We start from the raw sequence: 19,279 nt of genomic DNA on the forward strand, positions 1-19,279 counted from the left end.
ACCATCGATTAATGGATAGCACATGAAAGAATATTCCGAAACAAGTTATCCTTTTTACAAAATAAATATTGGACAAAATTCTTTAAATAATAAATCTTTAAAAGGTTTGCCATTGCCTTCTCTGACGGTACGTTGCCAGGTAATTGTAAAACATGACTTTACAACTACCCATTGCCTTCAAGTAACTTGAATAAAATCGGACACCGGTGTTAGCAATAACATTAGATGACAAAGAAAGAAATTCAAAAACTCGACTTACATTGTAATCCTCCTTATTAATGTTCTCCTCCTCGTTCCTGAACATGAGGTCCTCGACCCTCTGCCGCTCGTCCTCCAGCAGCTTGCTGATCGCGTCCAGCTCCAGCTTGAGCTTGCCATTCTCGGTGCTCGCCTGCAACACAAACAATTCAATCCTAATTTCAAACATTCAACATATTAAATGAAACTTCAAAAATTAACGCTTACCAAAATAATGTGCAATGTTATGGAAATTATTTCTAATACTGGTGTGAAGTGAAAGATGAATTAAATTATTAAAGGTAATTGTGACATATGGAATAGATATAGGTAGTTAATGAGCTGAGGTCAAACGAATGTGAGCGGAGCTGCGAATAACACCCATTGAATGCTTTTAGTTTCACATAGATAGATACTTATTATAAATGAAAAATGAAGGCAAGAAATGGAAATAGGAAAACACAAAGCTATCCTTCGAGCTGTCCAATATTCCGACCATATTCCCATTTCCCTCACAAAAACCACCATTTATATCTTTGAGCGGCGGCGTCTGACACATTTGGGGAAATTTACAAATAACTTGTCTTAAAACTCTCAGTAGATTAATATTTATTTCAAGGGTCTATCTTCGTTCCTCTGGTTTGTTACGTAGGTTTTTGACTTGCCCTGTAGGATTTGTTGACGATTTATGTCTCGCAAACAAAATGGTGATTCAATAAATCATGATCTGATTTCTCGTCCTCTAGCGTATCGTTTGGATTACCTTAGATCAGCGGTTCACAAACTTTTTTGAAGATGGAACGCTGTGGGAAATCTAGGCATTTGACGGAGCCTGAACTTGACAGCAGACACTGCTATTTGGCTTTCTATGAAGTTAATATATTATAGTAGTGAAACTTTGTAAAACTTATTAAAAATGTTCGTGTTAAAATGCTACTAGTAGATAATTCAATATGGCCAATATTTTTGCATTGCACGAGCACACTTCGAGAATTCTCTCGAGAAAGAAAGCAGCCTTAGATTTATTACTTGATATATTTTAATTTAATGCCGGCTACACACTATCGACTGTAGACGGATGTATGCGAACTGTTTGGCGATTGTGTATAGCCGGCATCCAGATTCAAAAAAAGGACAATGAGCTGCGCCTTTGTATTATGCCAGTTTATCTTTATTTCGAACAGATGTAGTTACCTGTGTGGCCTCCTTCCTCAACTGCGCAAGCGCACTCTCCGCCCGCTCCGCTTGCAGCGACACCTTCGCGACCTCTGCCCGTTCCAGCTCTCGCTCGCGCATCAGCCGCTCTAGATGTTGCTGCTTCTCCCGCAGTAGCTCCTGTTTAATTTTATCATTTATGTCAATCACGTTTAATAATAAGTCATCATATACTCACCCTCTTATTCATACAAAATCCTTAGCTTTAGACTAAAAATGTGACGAAACATATGCACACACTATGATATAATAGAAAGCTTTAACTTCTTTTTTATGAATAAGAGGTAAGTCTTTTCTTACATTTTGTCTTTTTATAAACAAAATTACGAATCAGTAAACTCTCAATCAGTTCCACGAGGAAAGTATTGTTAGCGACAAAAGTTGGTTACGGCGGGTATATAGGTAATTTTGTCAAAATCAATGAAACAGACGATGTTACAATACGAATAACAATCATAACTTTTGTCGTTAACAGTACCTATGTAACATTTCCACAGTACACAAAACGCTAACTAACACAAAGTTTACACATATACAAACGATACCAAATTATAGCTTAATATTATTTATTTCATTAGAGTAGCTTCTGATTATCAGGAGACTTCGTGTGCTCTAAGGGATCTTCGATTCTTCTCAATATCTTCTAATATTTGAATTTCTGATTGTAAACTGTTGTGTGTACCAAAAAAACCTTTAAAATAACAACACAGGTTAGCACGCTCTGTGATGGTAGCCACTTCTTAATTAATAAAACGAACAAAAAACTTTTACCTTTTCTGAAGTTGGTTAAAAAGTGAGATCATATGTAACACGGCATTAACACTGAGATGCTAATTTAATAACGTCTGCGCCACCCACGTTATAATTATAAACACAGATAATACTTAATATTCGATGGCAAAATAACATCATTATTCTATTCTCAACAATGTGATATAAAATTCCGTGTATGCTACCATGAAAAGCGTATAGAATCGCCCACTCACATGTTTGTATTATAAGTTGGAATAACGCAGTCTGCTATTGATTATTTATTTAAAAAAACATCGACATAATTCCAACATCAATTATTTTGTTTTCCAATTAAGATTTCAGCTATGACATGATAAAATAATTCCAAATGATGTATTGCGCAATATTTTCGTACATTTCACACTATTTTATTTACATGCAACAACCTCATTTCTCGTAAAAAATTCTGAAAAATACTCTTCTGGATGTAGAATATTGAACTGGTAGCAAAAATTCATTGTATGGCTATCGCAATACGACATATTTCGCAACGGCACACCTCACTTTGCTTGGAGCCAGAATATTTTTATTTTAGAGTACAAATTTATGGAATTAAAAAGTGTACAGGCCAAATAACATTTGAAGGGCCGAAATGTATTTTCTTTACATACTTTACTTACAAGATAATAAACCATAATAATATAAACGAATATAGATTTATATGTACATCATTTGTATAAAAAAAATCAAATTGTGCGCGGTTATTGTGAATTTAAAACTAGAATTTAATTACTCTCCGTCGTCGTATACATAGTAATATTTATTGAATCCCAGTGCCTGATAAGAATATTATTCATGCAAGAATTCGGTATAACTTTAGCATACCAATTACCTAGCTATTTTAGATACGTCATACTCAATATCTATTTTGCCAAAACCCTATCTGTATGCAAATGACATCAGTCATAGTCACGTATTTCGCAATATATTTCCAGATTATCAAAATACACGCACGTTGAATTTTGAAACTGGATATCTGTACTTATAATTTTTTTTTTCGTTGATTTATATTACTTATATTAGCTTGTTTATACTTTTCACCCTTTCATGCAAAACCTGCTGGACGGATTTCAATGAAACTTAATAAAAAAAATAAAGCTAAGGTAATACAATCAAAGTCAAACAAATCAATTTTTGGTTCTCATCTCGAAATTACCACGAGCAGGGCCCCGGGACACAGCTTGTTTGTAAATATATATTACCATAACATTACACAGCACATCACCACGTCTTTATCCTTGGCGGGGTAGACAGAGCCAAGAGTTTAAAAAGCCAAAGTCCATGTTTGGCTGTGGTAAAGTTTGTATGGGCGATTATATCAATTCAGTAGAGATTGTAATAAATAAGCTACATTAACATATCCCATATATGTATCCCGCAATAACTTTTCTAGTAGAGGACAGTTACGGGAACATGGTTCGTAGATCTTGGCAAGAGTCAGACTTTCTTCGTTCATATGAATAACGCATGATTTTATTTTTCTTTGAACGAATAATATGCTCAGTTATGACGGTTATTTTTGGGTTCATTTAGATCTGAGTCTCACTCAGGCCGGGGTTAAAAACAATAACTAAAATATGCAAGGTAATCTATTTACCTTTCAGGGTCCGTGGTCAAAGGGGCTTATATCTGTAGGCTTCATTGAGCATTTTGCGACGTAGCAATCTAATAGAATAATATATATATTTCTAATAGAATAATATTGAACTGCAAGCAAAAATGCGTTGTATCGCTATCGCAACGCGACATATTTCGCAACGTCACACCTCACTTTGCTTGGAGCCAGAATATTTTTATTTTAGAGTACAAATTTATGGAATTGAAAAGTGTACAGGCCATATAACATTTGTAGGGCCGAAATGTATTTTCATATTATAATTATAATTACCACTTGGATAAAACGCATCAGGTTTACGTTCTTTATTATTTTTTTTCGAAATACATTCTGTAGTTTTGTGTAACACACATTAATTAAAAATCATCATGTAGTAAAAATATACAAGATGGTCTTGGAAAAGAGGCGAAAAAGTAGGAAAGCCGAACCCTGGGCGCCAACGCTCAAAAGCTGAGGATGAAACAGGGAATACGTTCAAATGAGAGAGAGGGAGAGATATCCTGTAAAATAGATAATTTGGTGAGTATTGATTGAATGTTAAAATACATTAAATGTATGAAATACGAAATGCTAAGCTCTAAAGCCTCAAAGATGCTGACATAGACCGAATGGATCGATCGCATTTCTCTGCAGGATATCCTTTGCGGGGTTTGGTTACAGTGGGGTGAAGCGCATTGCACCCACTTTAGGGTGGCTAACTGGCTAGACACAGCTTAAAGTTGTAAGTATCTTATTACGTCACGTATTAAAAAAATAATCTTAAGATTAAACGTGTCAGCAAGCTTCACATATTCGCTACTATTATCGTAGCATCCAGTAAACCTACGTCAGGCAAGCTGCCAGGTGTTAAAATCACAGCCAAATTTTCAAAATTCAATATCTTCTACGCGATCTAGTCTTCGGGGCGTCACAGCCGCGAATGGGGAGCACGCGAGGATGAGAGACATACCTAGTGAAGTATTAATATGCAGTTGACTACATACGTAATATAACCGTTCGAAAGTTAGAAATTATAGGACGTGATAAGAATACATTTTTCTTTGACTTTCCATTATGAAGAAGCGTTTTCCCTTTCGGCCACCTTGGCTGCTGAATTTCAAAACCAGTTGTGAAAAACTAACTTTTATTCCTTGTTTGCAATCATACATTTAATATATTATATGACGGCTACAAAGTGTCATCGAATTCAAACACTTGCAGACGCGAATGAATGAACTTGCGCAGTATGAGAACTTGGGGCAGTTAATGCCGAATCCGCCAAGGCGAACTGTTTGTCCACTCGAGTATAGGCGACATTAAACATGCCTTTATAATGTTCAGTGTTCCTATTAATTACCTACTCTGTGTTATAATAATAGTCTTATTTCCATTTTCCGAGCTATCCCAACTTGCATATTTAAAAGCCACCTACCCTACACCTACACAAGTAGTTCTGTGCATATGTGACTAGGATGTACTTCTGAGTAAAATTTCCTTTGTTACTCCTAGGCGTTTACCTGTACGTCCCTCACGTAAAATTCCACTTTTCTCTCCTCCACATTTACACAAAAACTATACTCGTAACTCATTTATACATCGTTCCACCACCATATATAATAAAGAATATAGAAATATAGATCTATTAAATACTACTCTAAAACGATTAAAACTCATTTTTCAATCTAGTTCATAATAACTGATAGTAATATAATTTTATAACAAACTTATAATTATATAACAAACCTAATTAACCTAACACTGTTATGTCCCCAGCAACAGCGGAAAGCTACGCTAAGTTAATTTTATTTACAAATTCCTGCCATGTAATTAACCCTTTTTATTATATAAATATAGCACTTTAGGGCACTATAGGTCTTTAAATTGTACTCATAGTTTATGTAAATTTCTATTTTTGTAAACGACTGTTTGTTGCCTAAATAAAGATAAAAAAAAAAAAAAAAAACTGTATTATGGAACCAAATGGGGCATACAGAGTATCTGAGCATTATTAATACATTTATTATTCAAGTAAGTGCCTTTGGGACTGGTGATGTAGTTTTATATTTACACATTTCCAAGATTACTGCTTAGTTCCTACAGATAGATAATACTGCTGCTTTATACTAGATATAATTCCACTACATTTGGACCTCTATTTCTCTTTATTATTATAACAATTTACTATATTGCAAATTATTTTATGATCTAACCTCAGATATTGTTTCAACATAAGCTAAAATATTGCTGAACTCATAAATAATACCAGATGGTTAAGAAAATATATAAATTCTTAGTAGGTCCATGACAATCAGATGAGAATTTAAGACTTTCGAGTTTGCTAGATAGATTTTCAAGCATTACTAAAAATACTTATTTTCGTTTGACCTTTTAGTTCCGGCGCGTCCCGATCGGATTGTTATTCTATTTTTGTTCAATTGTTTTTAATATCTCCAGGATTGAAAGGTTTAATAAACATTAATTGTTATTATTAGTACGGGTAAGCTAAATACAGCGTTATGCAATAAAACAACATATAAGTTAATAATAAATCTTTATTAACCGTTTAAATAGGACAGGGCAATAATACACAAAAAATTCCATAACTTTTATTATTAAAATTCACACACATTCCTTTATTAATTTAATTAACTGTCACATATCATAATAATTTTAACAGAAAAATATTAGCAATTAGATTAAATGTAGTCTATGTTATCCTAAAACCGAGAACATATATTTAATAAATTATCGAAGTATTAATGCTAAAATGTGTAAAACTATATAAAAGCAAGGGAATGATCGTAATGGATAAAACTTACATTTATGAATATCATCGTAACTTACAGGCACTGGTCATGATTAAACCTAAAAATCATACACTAACAACAGTTTGAATAATTCTGTGAATACATTGGATTTTGTAAATAAATAGAAAATATAATATTAAAAACCAAACAATATCACAGTTCATAGCGTTCGAATGTACTTAAGTATATCAGAGTTGAGGTGTACTGTGGAAAATAGTAGTAATTTGTACTATAAAGTGCGCGAAACGGACAAATATTGTCGTCTAGTTAGTAACTATATAGTACAAGAGTTTGAGGAGCGACATCGTGCGCCATCTCGTCAAACCCTTCGTGACTCTGCAACATAAAACTGTTGAGAAAACAATCAAAAAGTGAGCTTAACAAATTCTGTTATAGTTTTAGTTTGTCAGTAATTACAATTCAATATCAAGAAAAACATAAGGTCACATAGCATTCCTTGTTCCATTGGTGGAAATCGATCTTAAAGTACGAAACAGTCGGAATGAAGCCCTCATCGCTGCTAGCGGTTCAAGTCACCTCGGCCGTGTGCCAAACTTCAAACTAATGGCTAACTAGAGCCTACTGGTTCGAGTGTTTGAAAACTTGTCATAAATTCAAGGTGCGCTGAAAATACAAGTTACTGAATTTATCGTTAGAGTTTTGACTAAACTTTAACTAAAAAAATATTAGTTTGAATGGAATTGATACGTAATAATAAATTTTGTCATTGTGGTACTCGTTTATCAAAAAATTTTGTTCATCAATCTGAAAAAAGTTTTTTACACTTTCTTTATTTTCAAACTTACGTAGCGATGGAAAGAGGTGCAACAAATTTTCTGTCAGTTCCAAACTCTAACCATAAATTCGGTAATTCGCATTGCACTGAAATATTTTCGGTGCACCTTGAATTTGTCACGAAATTAGCTTCAAATATTCGAACCAATAGGCTTATTCGTTCGACATTTGAAATTTGTTACAGACGCGTATTGAGGAGTTTACCTTGCAGCGATGGTGGGGTACTGTACCTGAAGGGCGTTCTTCGCCGACACCGGGGTGGAGGAGGCTCGCGGACCACCGACTCGCTGCGCCGTGCCGTTAGTGACAGTGCCAATAACAAACATGGGGAAAACAACACGCGTTAGCGCACTCTGTTCAACTGTATAGTGCGTCGAGGCTGGTTATAACACTCTTGATGATGATGATTCATATTAATTTCGTCATGATCATGCTTAATAAATACAATTTGCTAAAGTAGTGAAAATGTCTGTCACAACAGTTATCAATACAGCTTTTGTAACTAGCAGTAACTTGAACACTAAAACAGAAAGATCCATATTCTCCCTGCATTTTGTGTCAACATCAACAGTGTTATGATGACCCATTCTCATTTACAACAAATTAAAAGGATGTCCATCAATGTTACTTGTTTGACAAGTAACACGTTGGACAAGGCACTTGTGTAACACTATATAGTTGAATATCAAATTACGATGCATTTTCAAAACAACTTGAAAATACAGAGTAATGCTCAACGTTGCATGTCAGACACGTCTAACGTCGAATTTGGCAAATTAAATCAAGTAAAAAAGCTCTAAACATCTAATAGATTCTATTCTATGTAATGACGTAGAATATGTAGATAGTCTGAGGTGCGATAAATATTGTATGAATGGATGTAAGTAACAAAATAGAAATCTACGCTACATACCAAATAGGAATTTAAATACCAATAGCAAAATGAGCAAGTTTTAGTTACTTTATTCAAATCTATAATGAGATTCAAATGACAATAATATCACGGGAAATTCGAGCTGATGCCAAAAGGAGCTAATGTAGAATACTAATTAAATTTAAAAGGGTTGTGAAACAATGCCCATCAAGGCCGGCCATAAAAGCCTCGGGGAAATCTGGGAACGCACAAATTCATTTTACTTAATTTATATAAATTGCTTGTGTTGAGCTTTTTTCTGTGTTATATTTGTATCACAAACAACACTAAGCGTCCAAACATCGCATGAAAATATACTTGTACGTATTAGTGGGCTTTGGCAACAGGATTGTTAATTTTTACAAACACTCAATATATATCATAGACCTAGAACCTTATAAAATAATATCACAGCCTAAAATCATAAATTGTTACGCATCATAGGATATAACTATTGCAGTCTTTAGAAAACTAACTGAATAAAATGGGTAAGCGTCCTACAAGCTAAACGAATAGGATCACTACTTGATAATGTTAACGATTCACTAAAAATATAATAAATATAAGAGTCACTTATGTTGTGTACGAAAATACAAACAAATAGTGAATCGAAAACAAAGGACATAAGACAAATAAAGTTAATAAAAAAACAAGGGCCAAACCAAGGGGTGCCAGCTACAGACCAAACAAAATCATGCAAACGAAAAGCTAATACCTCTACATGATGACCATTTCCTTGTGTGTCTCACCTTTATTTTGTTCTTAATTTTCATTGAATTTTCTAAGTAAAACAAATATTAAATATACGAATCTCGAGCAAGGACGGAAACGATAAATTAATCGATCGTCTGACCATGGCAAGGCGTTCAAATATAAACAACGTATGGATAAGTGAATTGAAAGGGCGACACGCAAGAGAAATGGTAGCTTTTCCCGAAACCGGAGAAGTGAGTGCGCGGCGGCGGCATGGCCACGAACAAGTCGGTCTCAGTAGCTGCGGCGACCCCGTGGCTGGTCCTCGTCACGGCGGCCGGCCGGCCCGCCCACCGCACCACCTCGCTACCGCCGCGCCCGCTGCGCGACACCGACCCGCTGCTGCCGCTCGACTCGCTGCGCCGCGATCGCTCCCCACATCGACTCTCGAAACTCAACACGCTCTCTGAGCAGCGCCATGACTTTGGCAGAGTTTCACTAGCCCATCGACGTGGGTTCAGTTCTTTAGACTTTGCATTATTAGAACGGAATACGATGTCGTAGTAGACGCGGGGTTGGGGTAGAGCGATGATGGCGCAGCGATCGTACTCGACGTGTTTTACTAGTAAGGTTTTATCGAGTAGACTGGGCGCGCTGCGGTGCGGCCTCGCGCGAGCGGGCGGCGGCGGCGGCGAGCGGTGTGAGCGAGGCTCGGCCGAGCGCGCGCGAGGCTAGCCTACCTGAGCGCCCAGCGACGTCACCCCTAGCCTCACCCCCACGCGGGACGACGCGATCGAAGTTCCCAAAGACGTCAAGGATTCCCGGGAGTTCGAGCGTCGCATTGGTGTCGCCCGACCATTGCTGTGGATTGCACAAGCTCCAGGCTTGCGGTTAGAAGGTGACCGGGAAATCTTTGCTATCGGTGCAAACAGCCCGAAGCGAGGAGCACACTCAAAATATCTGTAAACCATCGAGACAATTATCTTACAATATCCATCATATGGGTTATAAAAACTATTGGGCACAATTCTATCACCATTACCTCTTGCCGTCTACTGATCCATCGTTTTTTCCCAGTGGATCATCAAGCTCAACACCACCCCATACACCAGGAGCAAATTCAGTGACCCCGACGTATCGAAGTGTGCCCGCTTTACTGCCACGGCTGCTTGATACTATAACACGGTCACCCAGTCGTAATTCGCCATTGTTCGTTGTCGAAATTGACGCATCTAGGAAAGGTAAGAAGATAATTAAAATAATAATATGATAGAAGATAAGCCATTGTAAGATTTTTCATTATTTGTCGTTTGCAGAACTGCTGTATAATGGTACTAACTCATCTTACTGCTGACCATGCTACGAATACTTCCGTTGGGCGATAACGTGCGCCTGGGTCTGGCGGCCCCAGAGGGCGGACGTTCAAAGACACTTCCCGCATCAGAAGAAGGTGAAGCATCGTGCGGCGCGTGAGTTATGAGCGGCACTCGTGTGAGACGTGTCAAGCGTGAAAACACTCCACGCTTCTCTGCGCATTGGAAGTAACGAATTCCAGCTACCGACCCATCATTTTTACCTGCAAACAAAAAGCAAATTAGTATCATTTTATTGAAAGTTGCATACTCAAATGGTATCTCCGAGATCCTCACCAATTGGTTCGTCAAGCACGATGCCTGCCCAGTCACCTGGAGCAAACTGTGTTTCTCCTATGTAGGCGATCTGACCGGGCTTGGTGCCACCCACCCAAACGCGTTCTCCAATAATAAAACTGTCAGTATCTTCTGTTAGGATGACACTATGATCTGAAAAGTCCAAGAAATATGTCGATTATTATAGTCGCTTCACAGTTTTATCACTGTCACAATCTTTTACAGGAAAATTGATTTATAAACATTTTCTTACAACATAGAATAAATCAAATGAGAAAGTCTTGTAGCTCAAGATATGAGTAGCGCACCATTATAGAAATACATCATATTAGTCGTATTCCTCATTCGGAACACATTTATGACGGGTTCGCGTCTTGAATACCGCTATATGCAAGTGCAACGTCCATCGAGGCACAATTTGCAATCCGGTATGCATATCGTTACGCTACATCAGAATTATGAACTTTCGCTACATTCATGTAATTTCATGCGGAAATAATCTAACAAACTGCATTTGACTTTGTAGAGAGTCGATATATCTTATCAAAGTATGCAAATTTGTTCAACCAACATGCTTTAAGTGCAAAGCAAAAACCACCAAGCTGTGAACATACAATACATATGCACTTGCATATACATAAATGAAATTGTGATGAGTATTTAAGACACTTGAGCATGATGATTTGGAAAACGATAAGCGAGACATTAAAATGTAAAAGTTCAAAGAAAGTCTATGACATGACATATGACAGGCAAGGCACTTGGTGAAAAATATCTCCTTTATTATGATAACTAAAAATCGTTGTGCTACTAATTTAGACTTTAATCATAATGAGTTTGAAAATGTTAAGATATATGAAGTCATAGATTCAATTTGAACCAATGTTTGGTAATGTTTGCTTACCTGAGGACCTCCTAAGGCCAGCTTCGCTAAGGCGGCGCGGGTGCTTCTCCCAAAGTGCGTCCATCGAGGTGATGCTGTACGTGCTGCTAGCTGTGACCACATAAGCGACACACACACACATTAGCCACTACTGATACATAGCCATTACTGTGATGCTAGTTCTCACGGCATTTTGCTAATGTTGCTTTGACTAACTTTTGTTATGATCATTTTATTTCCAACGTTACACGGACCGTTCAATTATTAATTGTTAAAATGTTATCATCCATGCAATTTTCATTGCTATTATTAAGTTCTAATGTTGCATTAAGTTTGACCGAACTTGAAAAAAAAATTTAAAATTATTAGTTATATAAGAGGTATTCAATATTAAAACAATATCGGGTCCTTTAAGCATTAATGAGTTGCCTTGAATTGATTTATAGAAATATTGAGACTTGTTTATAAAAAAAAAAGTAAAACAATGGATAAAATTAAACTTAGCGAGATCACAATGCGGCTAATTGCAGGTTTTGATTTGTTGGTCGTGGTCGTAGGCGACCAAGTAATGACTTGCGACTAGCCTCGGTTCGCTCGGCACGCAATCTCGGCACTGGACGATTGAGGCATTCCGAACACGGATAACATCTTTATTATGTTAACAGTCGATTTAATCTAACCACTTGACTGTTTCAACCATATTCGTACCAGCTAAATTGTATAATTCACTAACAAGTTATAAGATTTTATTATGGTTAAACGTGTTTGTTTGCATGATATACGAATTTATGAAGATTTTCCGCAATAATCTTCATTAACGATGCAGGAATGTTAACAATCTATATTTTCTTTTACACCCGCCTAGCTAAGTACGGTTGTTATGATATTAAAATATCGATTCAGTTCGTGCACAGTATTGGCATATTTTACAATTTATTATCACCACAGCCTCTTCCACCACCTCCACCGCAATAATGGCAGTCCTATCTAGCGTTAGTTAGTTTAGCACAGACTTACTAGAAGCTTTGCGATGCGTTCGCGGTCTGTCCGGCAGACTGCTGCTTACTTCGTCCTCTTCGGCTTCTATAAGGTCTGGTTGGTGTGGAACCGATGGAAAAGTGATGACATTATGAACATGTGAAAACTCATGAAAAATTATTTACACAACAAATAAAAGATGATGACATAACATTTAAACGCTGCGTGCCTTAAAACTATAAATACGTCAAGCTAAATCATGCTAGCTTTCAGTGCTGCCATGCAGTCAGACACATCAAAGGATCATAACTCATTCTTTTGTGGTTTATAATGAATGGTTTACTATGTAAGATGTAAGAAAACTTACCTGACAAATGTTTTCTAGACGAGTCGTCGCTCAGTTTCCTCAGCTCCGAAGAACTGCCGTCTATGACAACAAAATAAAGACACGTAAAGCAAAAAACAAAGCATGCCGACAAAAACAAAATTATAGTCATAAATTAATCTCGAACACAAGATAGAATAAAATGTATTGCCGAACATAAAATAACGCAGATTTGTACATACAATGAAATATATAGGCAAAGTATTGTTTCGTGATATTGAAATTTGTTTGCAATTCAGATAAGGCAGAGTTCGATAAATTCATAGATTTAAGAGTGTGGACACCCACTGAATATAAACACGCGGCACAGCTGGTATCGACACGTTTGAGTAGGCTCTCAAATACCGGTGGGTGATAACGTTATGCCAGGAATATATTATTCATTGATTCTATTATACCATTAACTTAATTCGACGTCACGGATATCATTGGTCAGAAATAACTAAATCTTAAGAGAATACCTATAGATGACATACAAATGATGTGAAATATGATGAGATGAGACACTTACACTTAATAGTAATTCGTCGTAAGTCAAGTGGCGCGTGCAAAGCCGGCCGGCTGGTGGTAGCGTGTGTCCAGCACTGATCGCCGAAGCTGATTAATCATCATCTGTGACAACTGCGTAGCGTACCGACCTTCGGGTTACAACGCGCGTGGGCAAGCGAATCATAACTCAAGCACGAGAGATGAGACTCATCAGACAAACTCACGGGTAAGTAGAAGACGGAAGCGATTTGAAGGCATGGAAGTTTCCTCTATACTGCAAAGTGCAGTGAGACCGCGCCTTATATTACCCCGCAAGATCAAGATGATTCTGCATGATGACTAAAGACACCATACCACCACACCATAAAAAATATTAACCACATTGCAATCATCTACTGATTTATGTGAGTAAGTATTAAATGAAATCTTGATGCGTTGAAAAGATATAAATAGTAATATAAAGTCATATAAATAGTTGCTCTTTCATAGAAGTCACTTTTTTAAATGGGCAAATGTAAAAAAAACTAATAAATAACTGCATAAAACTATCAATTAGAATGTCATTGAAATGATGGAGAATTAGAAATACTGTCATCTAAGTTGAAGCTCAATAGAATGGTGCACTGCAGCCGCTAATAAATTATAAATTCTTTAATAGACTACGGGCGGCTGCCACGATTATATTAACAGCTGTCAATTTTCCCATTCAACATTGCAATTTATCATATACCGCCGTGGTTATTATGGTACATGAAAGCTTAATGCTTTCATGTTTCAAGACTAAGAATATAGATTTATCGACGGATACGACGCAGAAATATTCGTAAGTAATCCATAGTTAGATGGCGCTGTTATTGTAATTGTCAACATTAACATAACAGAGGGTATTTTTTCACGACTGTCGACTAAATGACAGTCTTCCATTGTTATGGTAAGAAGGCATCTGTCACAGTTATTGAATACAACATGGACAATATTTTTGTGAATCGGATACAAATGACACAGATAAATTTTAATATTACCAGTATGGGCGAAGGCAATTTGGAAGAGATAAAAAATAATGTTCTGAACACTAAAATACTAGTGTATTTTTGGGTGATCAACTTAAGAATACGTTGTGATAACCTTTTAGTAAACACGCCTGCCTAACAACGTAATATAATGTAATAAGGTGTCATACAAGAAACAATTTGTGTACCCACGCTGACATACGTGCTCTGGTCTCATCACAACAAGTGGGGGCGGAGTGAACCAGTTCCGAATATCCCTCTTCGGATGACGGTTATGATCGCTAGTCATAACACGTGCTTAGAAAATTTTCCAAAATACAATCGTGTTTAGATCCAAGCTCTTATTCGCAGAAATGATGTAACTGCTATAACAAGCACGTCCATTATTTGCCCATTTTATTAACACAATATGAGTGATACTTGACAACAAAGCGTAGCCAAAACCTCTTCAAGTATGACTTTGGTTTTTGTGGTCAAGTTCAAGTTGATAATATGTAGCCTACGTATATAAAGACTTTGTTGCAAGTAACAATAATTATTTTATTTCGTTATTATATTGATGACCAGTGGAATGTGTGATTCATCGAAATATATGTGATTTGTGTAAATTTCAACCTTCCAAGTTCTGATTGGTATAAGTCGATCGTTGTATGCTAAGTGTTAAGAATTTTGTTAAAGTAGTACTACAAAATGAGGCAGATCAAGTTTTATTGCTACTGCGTGTCGAAGCAATGTGTCCCAATTAAATCTAGCGTAGCTTTCACGGCTGGTAGAGGCTAACTGGTCAATTAAGGGCAATTTCATTCTCATAGCACCGATTAGGCTGACTACTGCAACAACCACATGGTGGATCTTGCAGGACAAATGTAATTCACAATGGCAATTATACAGTTTAACTAATAGGCAAAGGGAACAGTCAGATAATGTCAGTTCAGATATTTCACAAGTTTCAAAGACTAAGCAAAGGGTTCGTACCCAATTAGAGTTAGCAGAGTATGCAACATTATCTTTTTAATATTTAAATTAAGATTTAGATCAGACAATGAGGAAGAACAGACTAAATTGTAATCTAAAGTCGTGGACAAAAATACACATTGACCGAGTTGGCGGGCACAGTACTATTGCAACTTCTTCAAAACATAACAATATGTTACTATTTAATTTAGGTTTAATAAACTTATGTCAAAATAGTTTTTGTATGTCCTTAAATGTAATCATATGAATAATGTAAACGTTACTTGTGATTTTATAGGTTCCGATCCGAGTGACTCATACGAATATTATAAAGACAATGTTGTTTTGGCCTTACAAGCAGATCACAAACAGAAAAACTATACGATAATTTGTATTCCCGACAAAAGATAATAAAGTCCGCACGGACCATATTCGGGTTATGTAAGAAAAAAGGTGATGGTAAATTAAAATCCATCATGTAACGGTTGGCTATGTTGCCATACTGTCATTGACAGTAAGGCTTCAGTCAGTTATTTAAAATGCATTGGTTAAAGTAAAATTTATAGGCTATTGTCATATTTATCTTACTCTTGACTTGGTTGACAATACAGTGAATAAAGTACCATGGAATAATAAACGTTAAGGTGGAAGGTATCGAGATGCGGTGTATTGAGGTAAACGTGAGGTCTTATAAGGAAAACATAAAATTAAAATATAAAATCAATAAATCAGCTTTTATGGCGGTATCGCGCTCAATTTTTTCGCCTTTTCATTACAGTATAGATTTTGAGATGAGTGAATGTCTTGAATGCTTATTAAAGTAAGCTAGTTGAGAGCTAGTTGTAGGAGAGATTAAAAGTATGTAAACAAAACAAACGCTAAGATAGAATGCATGTTGATGGACGTTGATGCCCTTTAGGCCCCCTATAATGGAATGAAATTCAATCGACAATCAAGCCACGTCTCGCTCCGTAAGATAATGAGTCTCACAACACCGCATCAAGCATGCTTAATGCACCTCGTCACACCCGTTAAACGATCATAATTAATCCAAAATATAGGCATGATGAGAATACCGACGAGATAAAAACAACAAGCGTTTAACTTTCTCAACAAAATTAATTTAAAATCACGTATAAGGTTAATGAAAGTCGAACGACTGTCAATAGTAGGATTCTGAGTTGGGTATCTACCAAATAGGCAATATTGGCTAACGGAAACGCTCTGAAATGGAATGCAGATATATATATTTTGTATCACATAACGTACAGAATTTTCATTTACTATTTAAGATGGATAATACGGATGTCGAGATAGAACACAAAATTAAACTTCAGAATGTAAAATTGCATTTTATAATTAACGTGGTGATTGTAGTTCAGTATTTTAATGTTCACAGATCGTTAATTTAAAAGATGAAAAACTGTTAGATAACAGTACATTACATTTATCCGCTCGATCAAATTCACAAAATTTAATCAGAGAATTTAGTAAGTCAAACAACAAATAATAACTTAATAGAAAATACGTGTTCATTATCTTCAATAAACAAAGCGAAGTTCCTAATAACAGTAATCTAAAATAGCTCGAAAAATATGGTGATAAATGCTGATTACCAAGTGTAGTGTGCAAACAAAGACAAGAGATTACAGTAATCCAAATTAGGTGGCAGCAAGTAATTTCAGAGCATTCCATAAAGAACTGAACCAACTTTAGTGGCAGGTAGATTACTATACAAAAGTAGTCATGTAAATACTGTATCTTGAATAGTTACGAATTATTTGTGTGGCAAGGTGTAAAATGTTCGCTTCTCACGCTTGCAGTAATGCAACGTAGATTGTTATCTCAGGATGATAAATGCATCCAATAACGAGAGATTGTAGACTGGAAGGGCAATTTAACTACAGTTGCTGAATAAACTTTAAATGGAATGGAAACTTTAATCATGTCATGCTCAGGCATGATCATCTTCCAGATCGTTCTCTCAGATTATTTTGCAGTTTTCTTATATGGGTTCAATATTTAATTACTTATACGTTATGTGTTTGGTTGAGCGTCGTGTAAGTGCTATTAAATAGTAGAATATAAAATTTTGTCTAATGAATTAATGAGATAAAAAATCTGGATCAGAGAAATAATGTGAACAAGCGATGCGATAGAGTGATGAAGAACATGAATTTATTGATGAATTAAATAATAACGTTGTTGTAGATGAGCCTGAAAATATTTTGAAGAGGAAAAATTCCAAGACAAAGATGCATATCGCTTTGTATTTGAGAAGGTGACATCAACGTCGTGTAAGGACCTCATTATCTGTGGACTGTAGAGTACCTACACAATCTGTAAGCAGAGTTTGCACTAGCAGGTAAACACAGTGATTCAGCAGTGTAGCACGCTTTTAGCACGACACAATAAATACATAGAAATGACGAGCGGCTGCAACCAACTGTGTACACAATGCTAAAATGTATATTTGATGAGACTTCTGTAGAATAAGTAGAATACAGATGTTAAAACTTTAAAATTTTTATGCGTCGCGGGAGAGATTTTGAATTTGAATTTTATGACGTTGTTATTGTCTATCCTTGCTTAGATATTATAATCCCTGTCGCGTCTGTCGGCCTTCATGAATCCAAAACCTATAGGGCGGATTTTTGTACGGTTTTATCCAATATACATATAGTATAATTGTTCAGGAAGGTTTAGGTGTATATTTAATTTGGTTTTCCCGAACGCAGCCGGGACAGGCCGCTAGTAGTTTAAATATATTTGAAATTTAAAACACATAAATCGAATTTCAAAGCGCGTCTCCCAAAAAATTTCTGCGCAGTAAATTCTAATTCACGTTATTGAATTAGTGTTTCAGTGACAGAGCCGAGATGTAGTTCCCCAGATGTCACCTTGAACTTGGCAACTTGGCTGACGTAAGTGCCGACTGTTTTGAAACTATTTACACCTGAGCCCAGTAACATCCATTGCCGGTAACACATTGATGACGCTCAAATCCGATTACCGCGGAATTAAAATCTCGTTAGTTGATGAAACATTGATAGACGCAATAGCGATTGATGAATTTGTTATTATCATTAAAGTTCTACTATACGTCGCAAGGAATTCCGAAGAAACTTGTTATCAAATAAATTATGATTGCGAGGTGTGAGATTAGATAATAGAAAGCGAAACACAACTGATTCATATTAACCGTTATGAGGCAGTTAATAATATCTTTATTGGACTAGAATATAATGGTGACGAATCCTTATCAGACAATAGTTTGTTACGGGTACATAATAGTTTTTTTTTATTATAATAGGAATATTGATTTCGAATAGATATACCATTATATCGATTTCTTTTAAATAAATATTAAGGAACTGGCATGGTTGTTCCATTAAGTTCATTATAGGTTTTCATTCAAAGTGACAAAATCAAAAGGTTTCTTTTGTACCAAACGCGGTGGGCTCGTATCTTTAGAATTTATATTTTATAGCTTTTGTCTAATATCGACAGTAATTTGCGAGGGCGGTTTGTCACACTCTAAATGGTTGTTAATTGATGCTAAGGTGAACTTGTGCGTATGGTGATTGTGGACGGAATATAGAGTCGACGCCTCTGCGTGCTAATGCGCCGAGAGATTCAGGTGGGCATATTTATTTATACCAACCGCTACTATGACTATATCGATTAATGGTTTTATTAACAGCTTGGTATTTAGTTACACTAATTGGTACTGCGAATGTTATCATTGTTGGTACAAAAATTTTAATGAGCCATCGTTATTGATTTAACTCATCGTAATCTTATCAATGGTTAGTTTACCATGCCCTAAACCTAAGCCTTTTAAATCTTCCAGATTAAAATCTGTCCCCGTAAATTGTTTGCTCG

General features: G+C 36.2%; 1 protein-coding gene across 19 annotated transcripts in view; it reads right to left on the reverse strand.

The window, feature by feature from the left end:
- Positions 1-19,279, reverse strand: part of CLIP-190 (Cytoplasmic linker protein 190) — a 45,129-nt gene that overhangs the window by 6,751 nt on the left and 19,099 nt on the right. For 3 of the 19 annotated variants that reach the window (XM_053769804.1, XM_053769803.1, XM_053769813.2), the window contains 10 exons: positions 12,924-12,983; positions 12,596-12,670; positions 11,600-11,689; positions 10,696-10,848; positions 10,386-10,622; positions 10,089-10,278; positions 9,787-10,006; positions 7,671-7,727; positions 1,432-1,572; positions 260-391 (listed from right to left, as the gene is read on the reverse strand). In XM_053769804.1, coding sequence (XP_053625779.1) covers positions 260-391; positions 1,432-1,572; positions 7,671-7,727; positions 9,787-10,006; positions 10,089-10,278; positions 10,386-10,622; positions 10,696-10,848; positions 11,600-11,689; positions 12,596-12,670; positions 12,924-12,983 — 1,355 coding nt within the window. Of the gene's footprint in view, positions 1-259; positions 392-1,431; positions 1,573-7,670; positions 7,728-9,786; positions 10,007-10,088; positions 10,279-10,385; positions 10,623-10,695; positions 10,849-11,599; positions 11,690-12,595; positions 12,671-12,923; positions 12,984-13,452; positions 13,715-19,279 lie in introns of those variants that run through there. The other 16 variants (XM_053769811.1, XM_053769810.2, XM_053769819.2 and 13 more) reach the window with 12 other exon arrangements.

Source organism: Plodia interpunctella, chromosome 3 (genome assembly GCF_027563975.2).
Source record: "Plodia interpunctella isolate USDA-ARS_2022_Savannah chromosome 3, ilPloInte3.2, whole genome shotgun sequence".
NCBI classification, from domain to species: Eukaryota; Metazoa; Arthropoda; class Insecta; order Lepidoptera; family Pyralidae; genus Plodia; species Plodia interpunctella.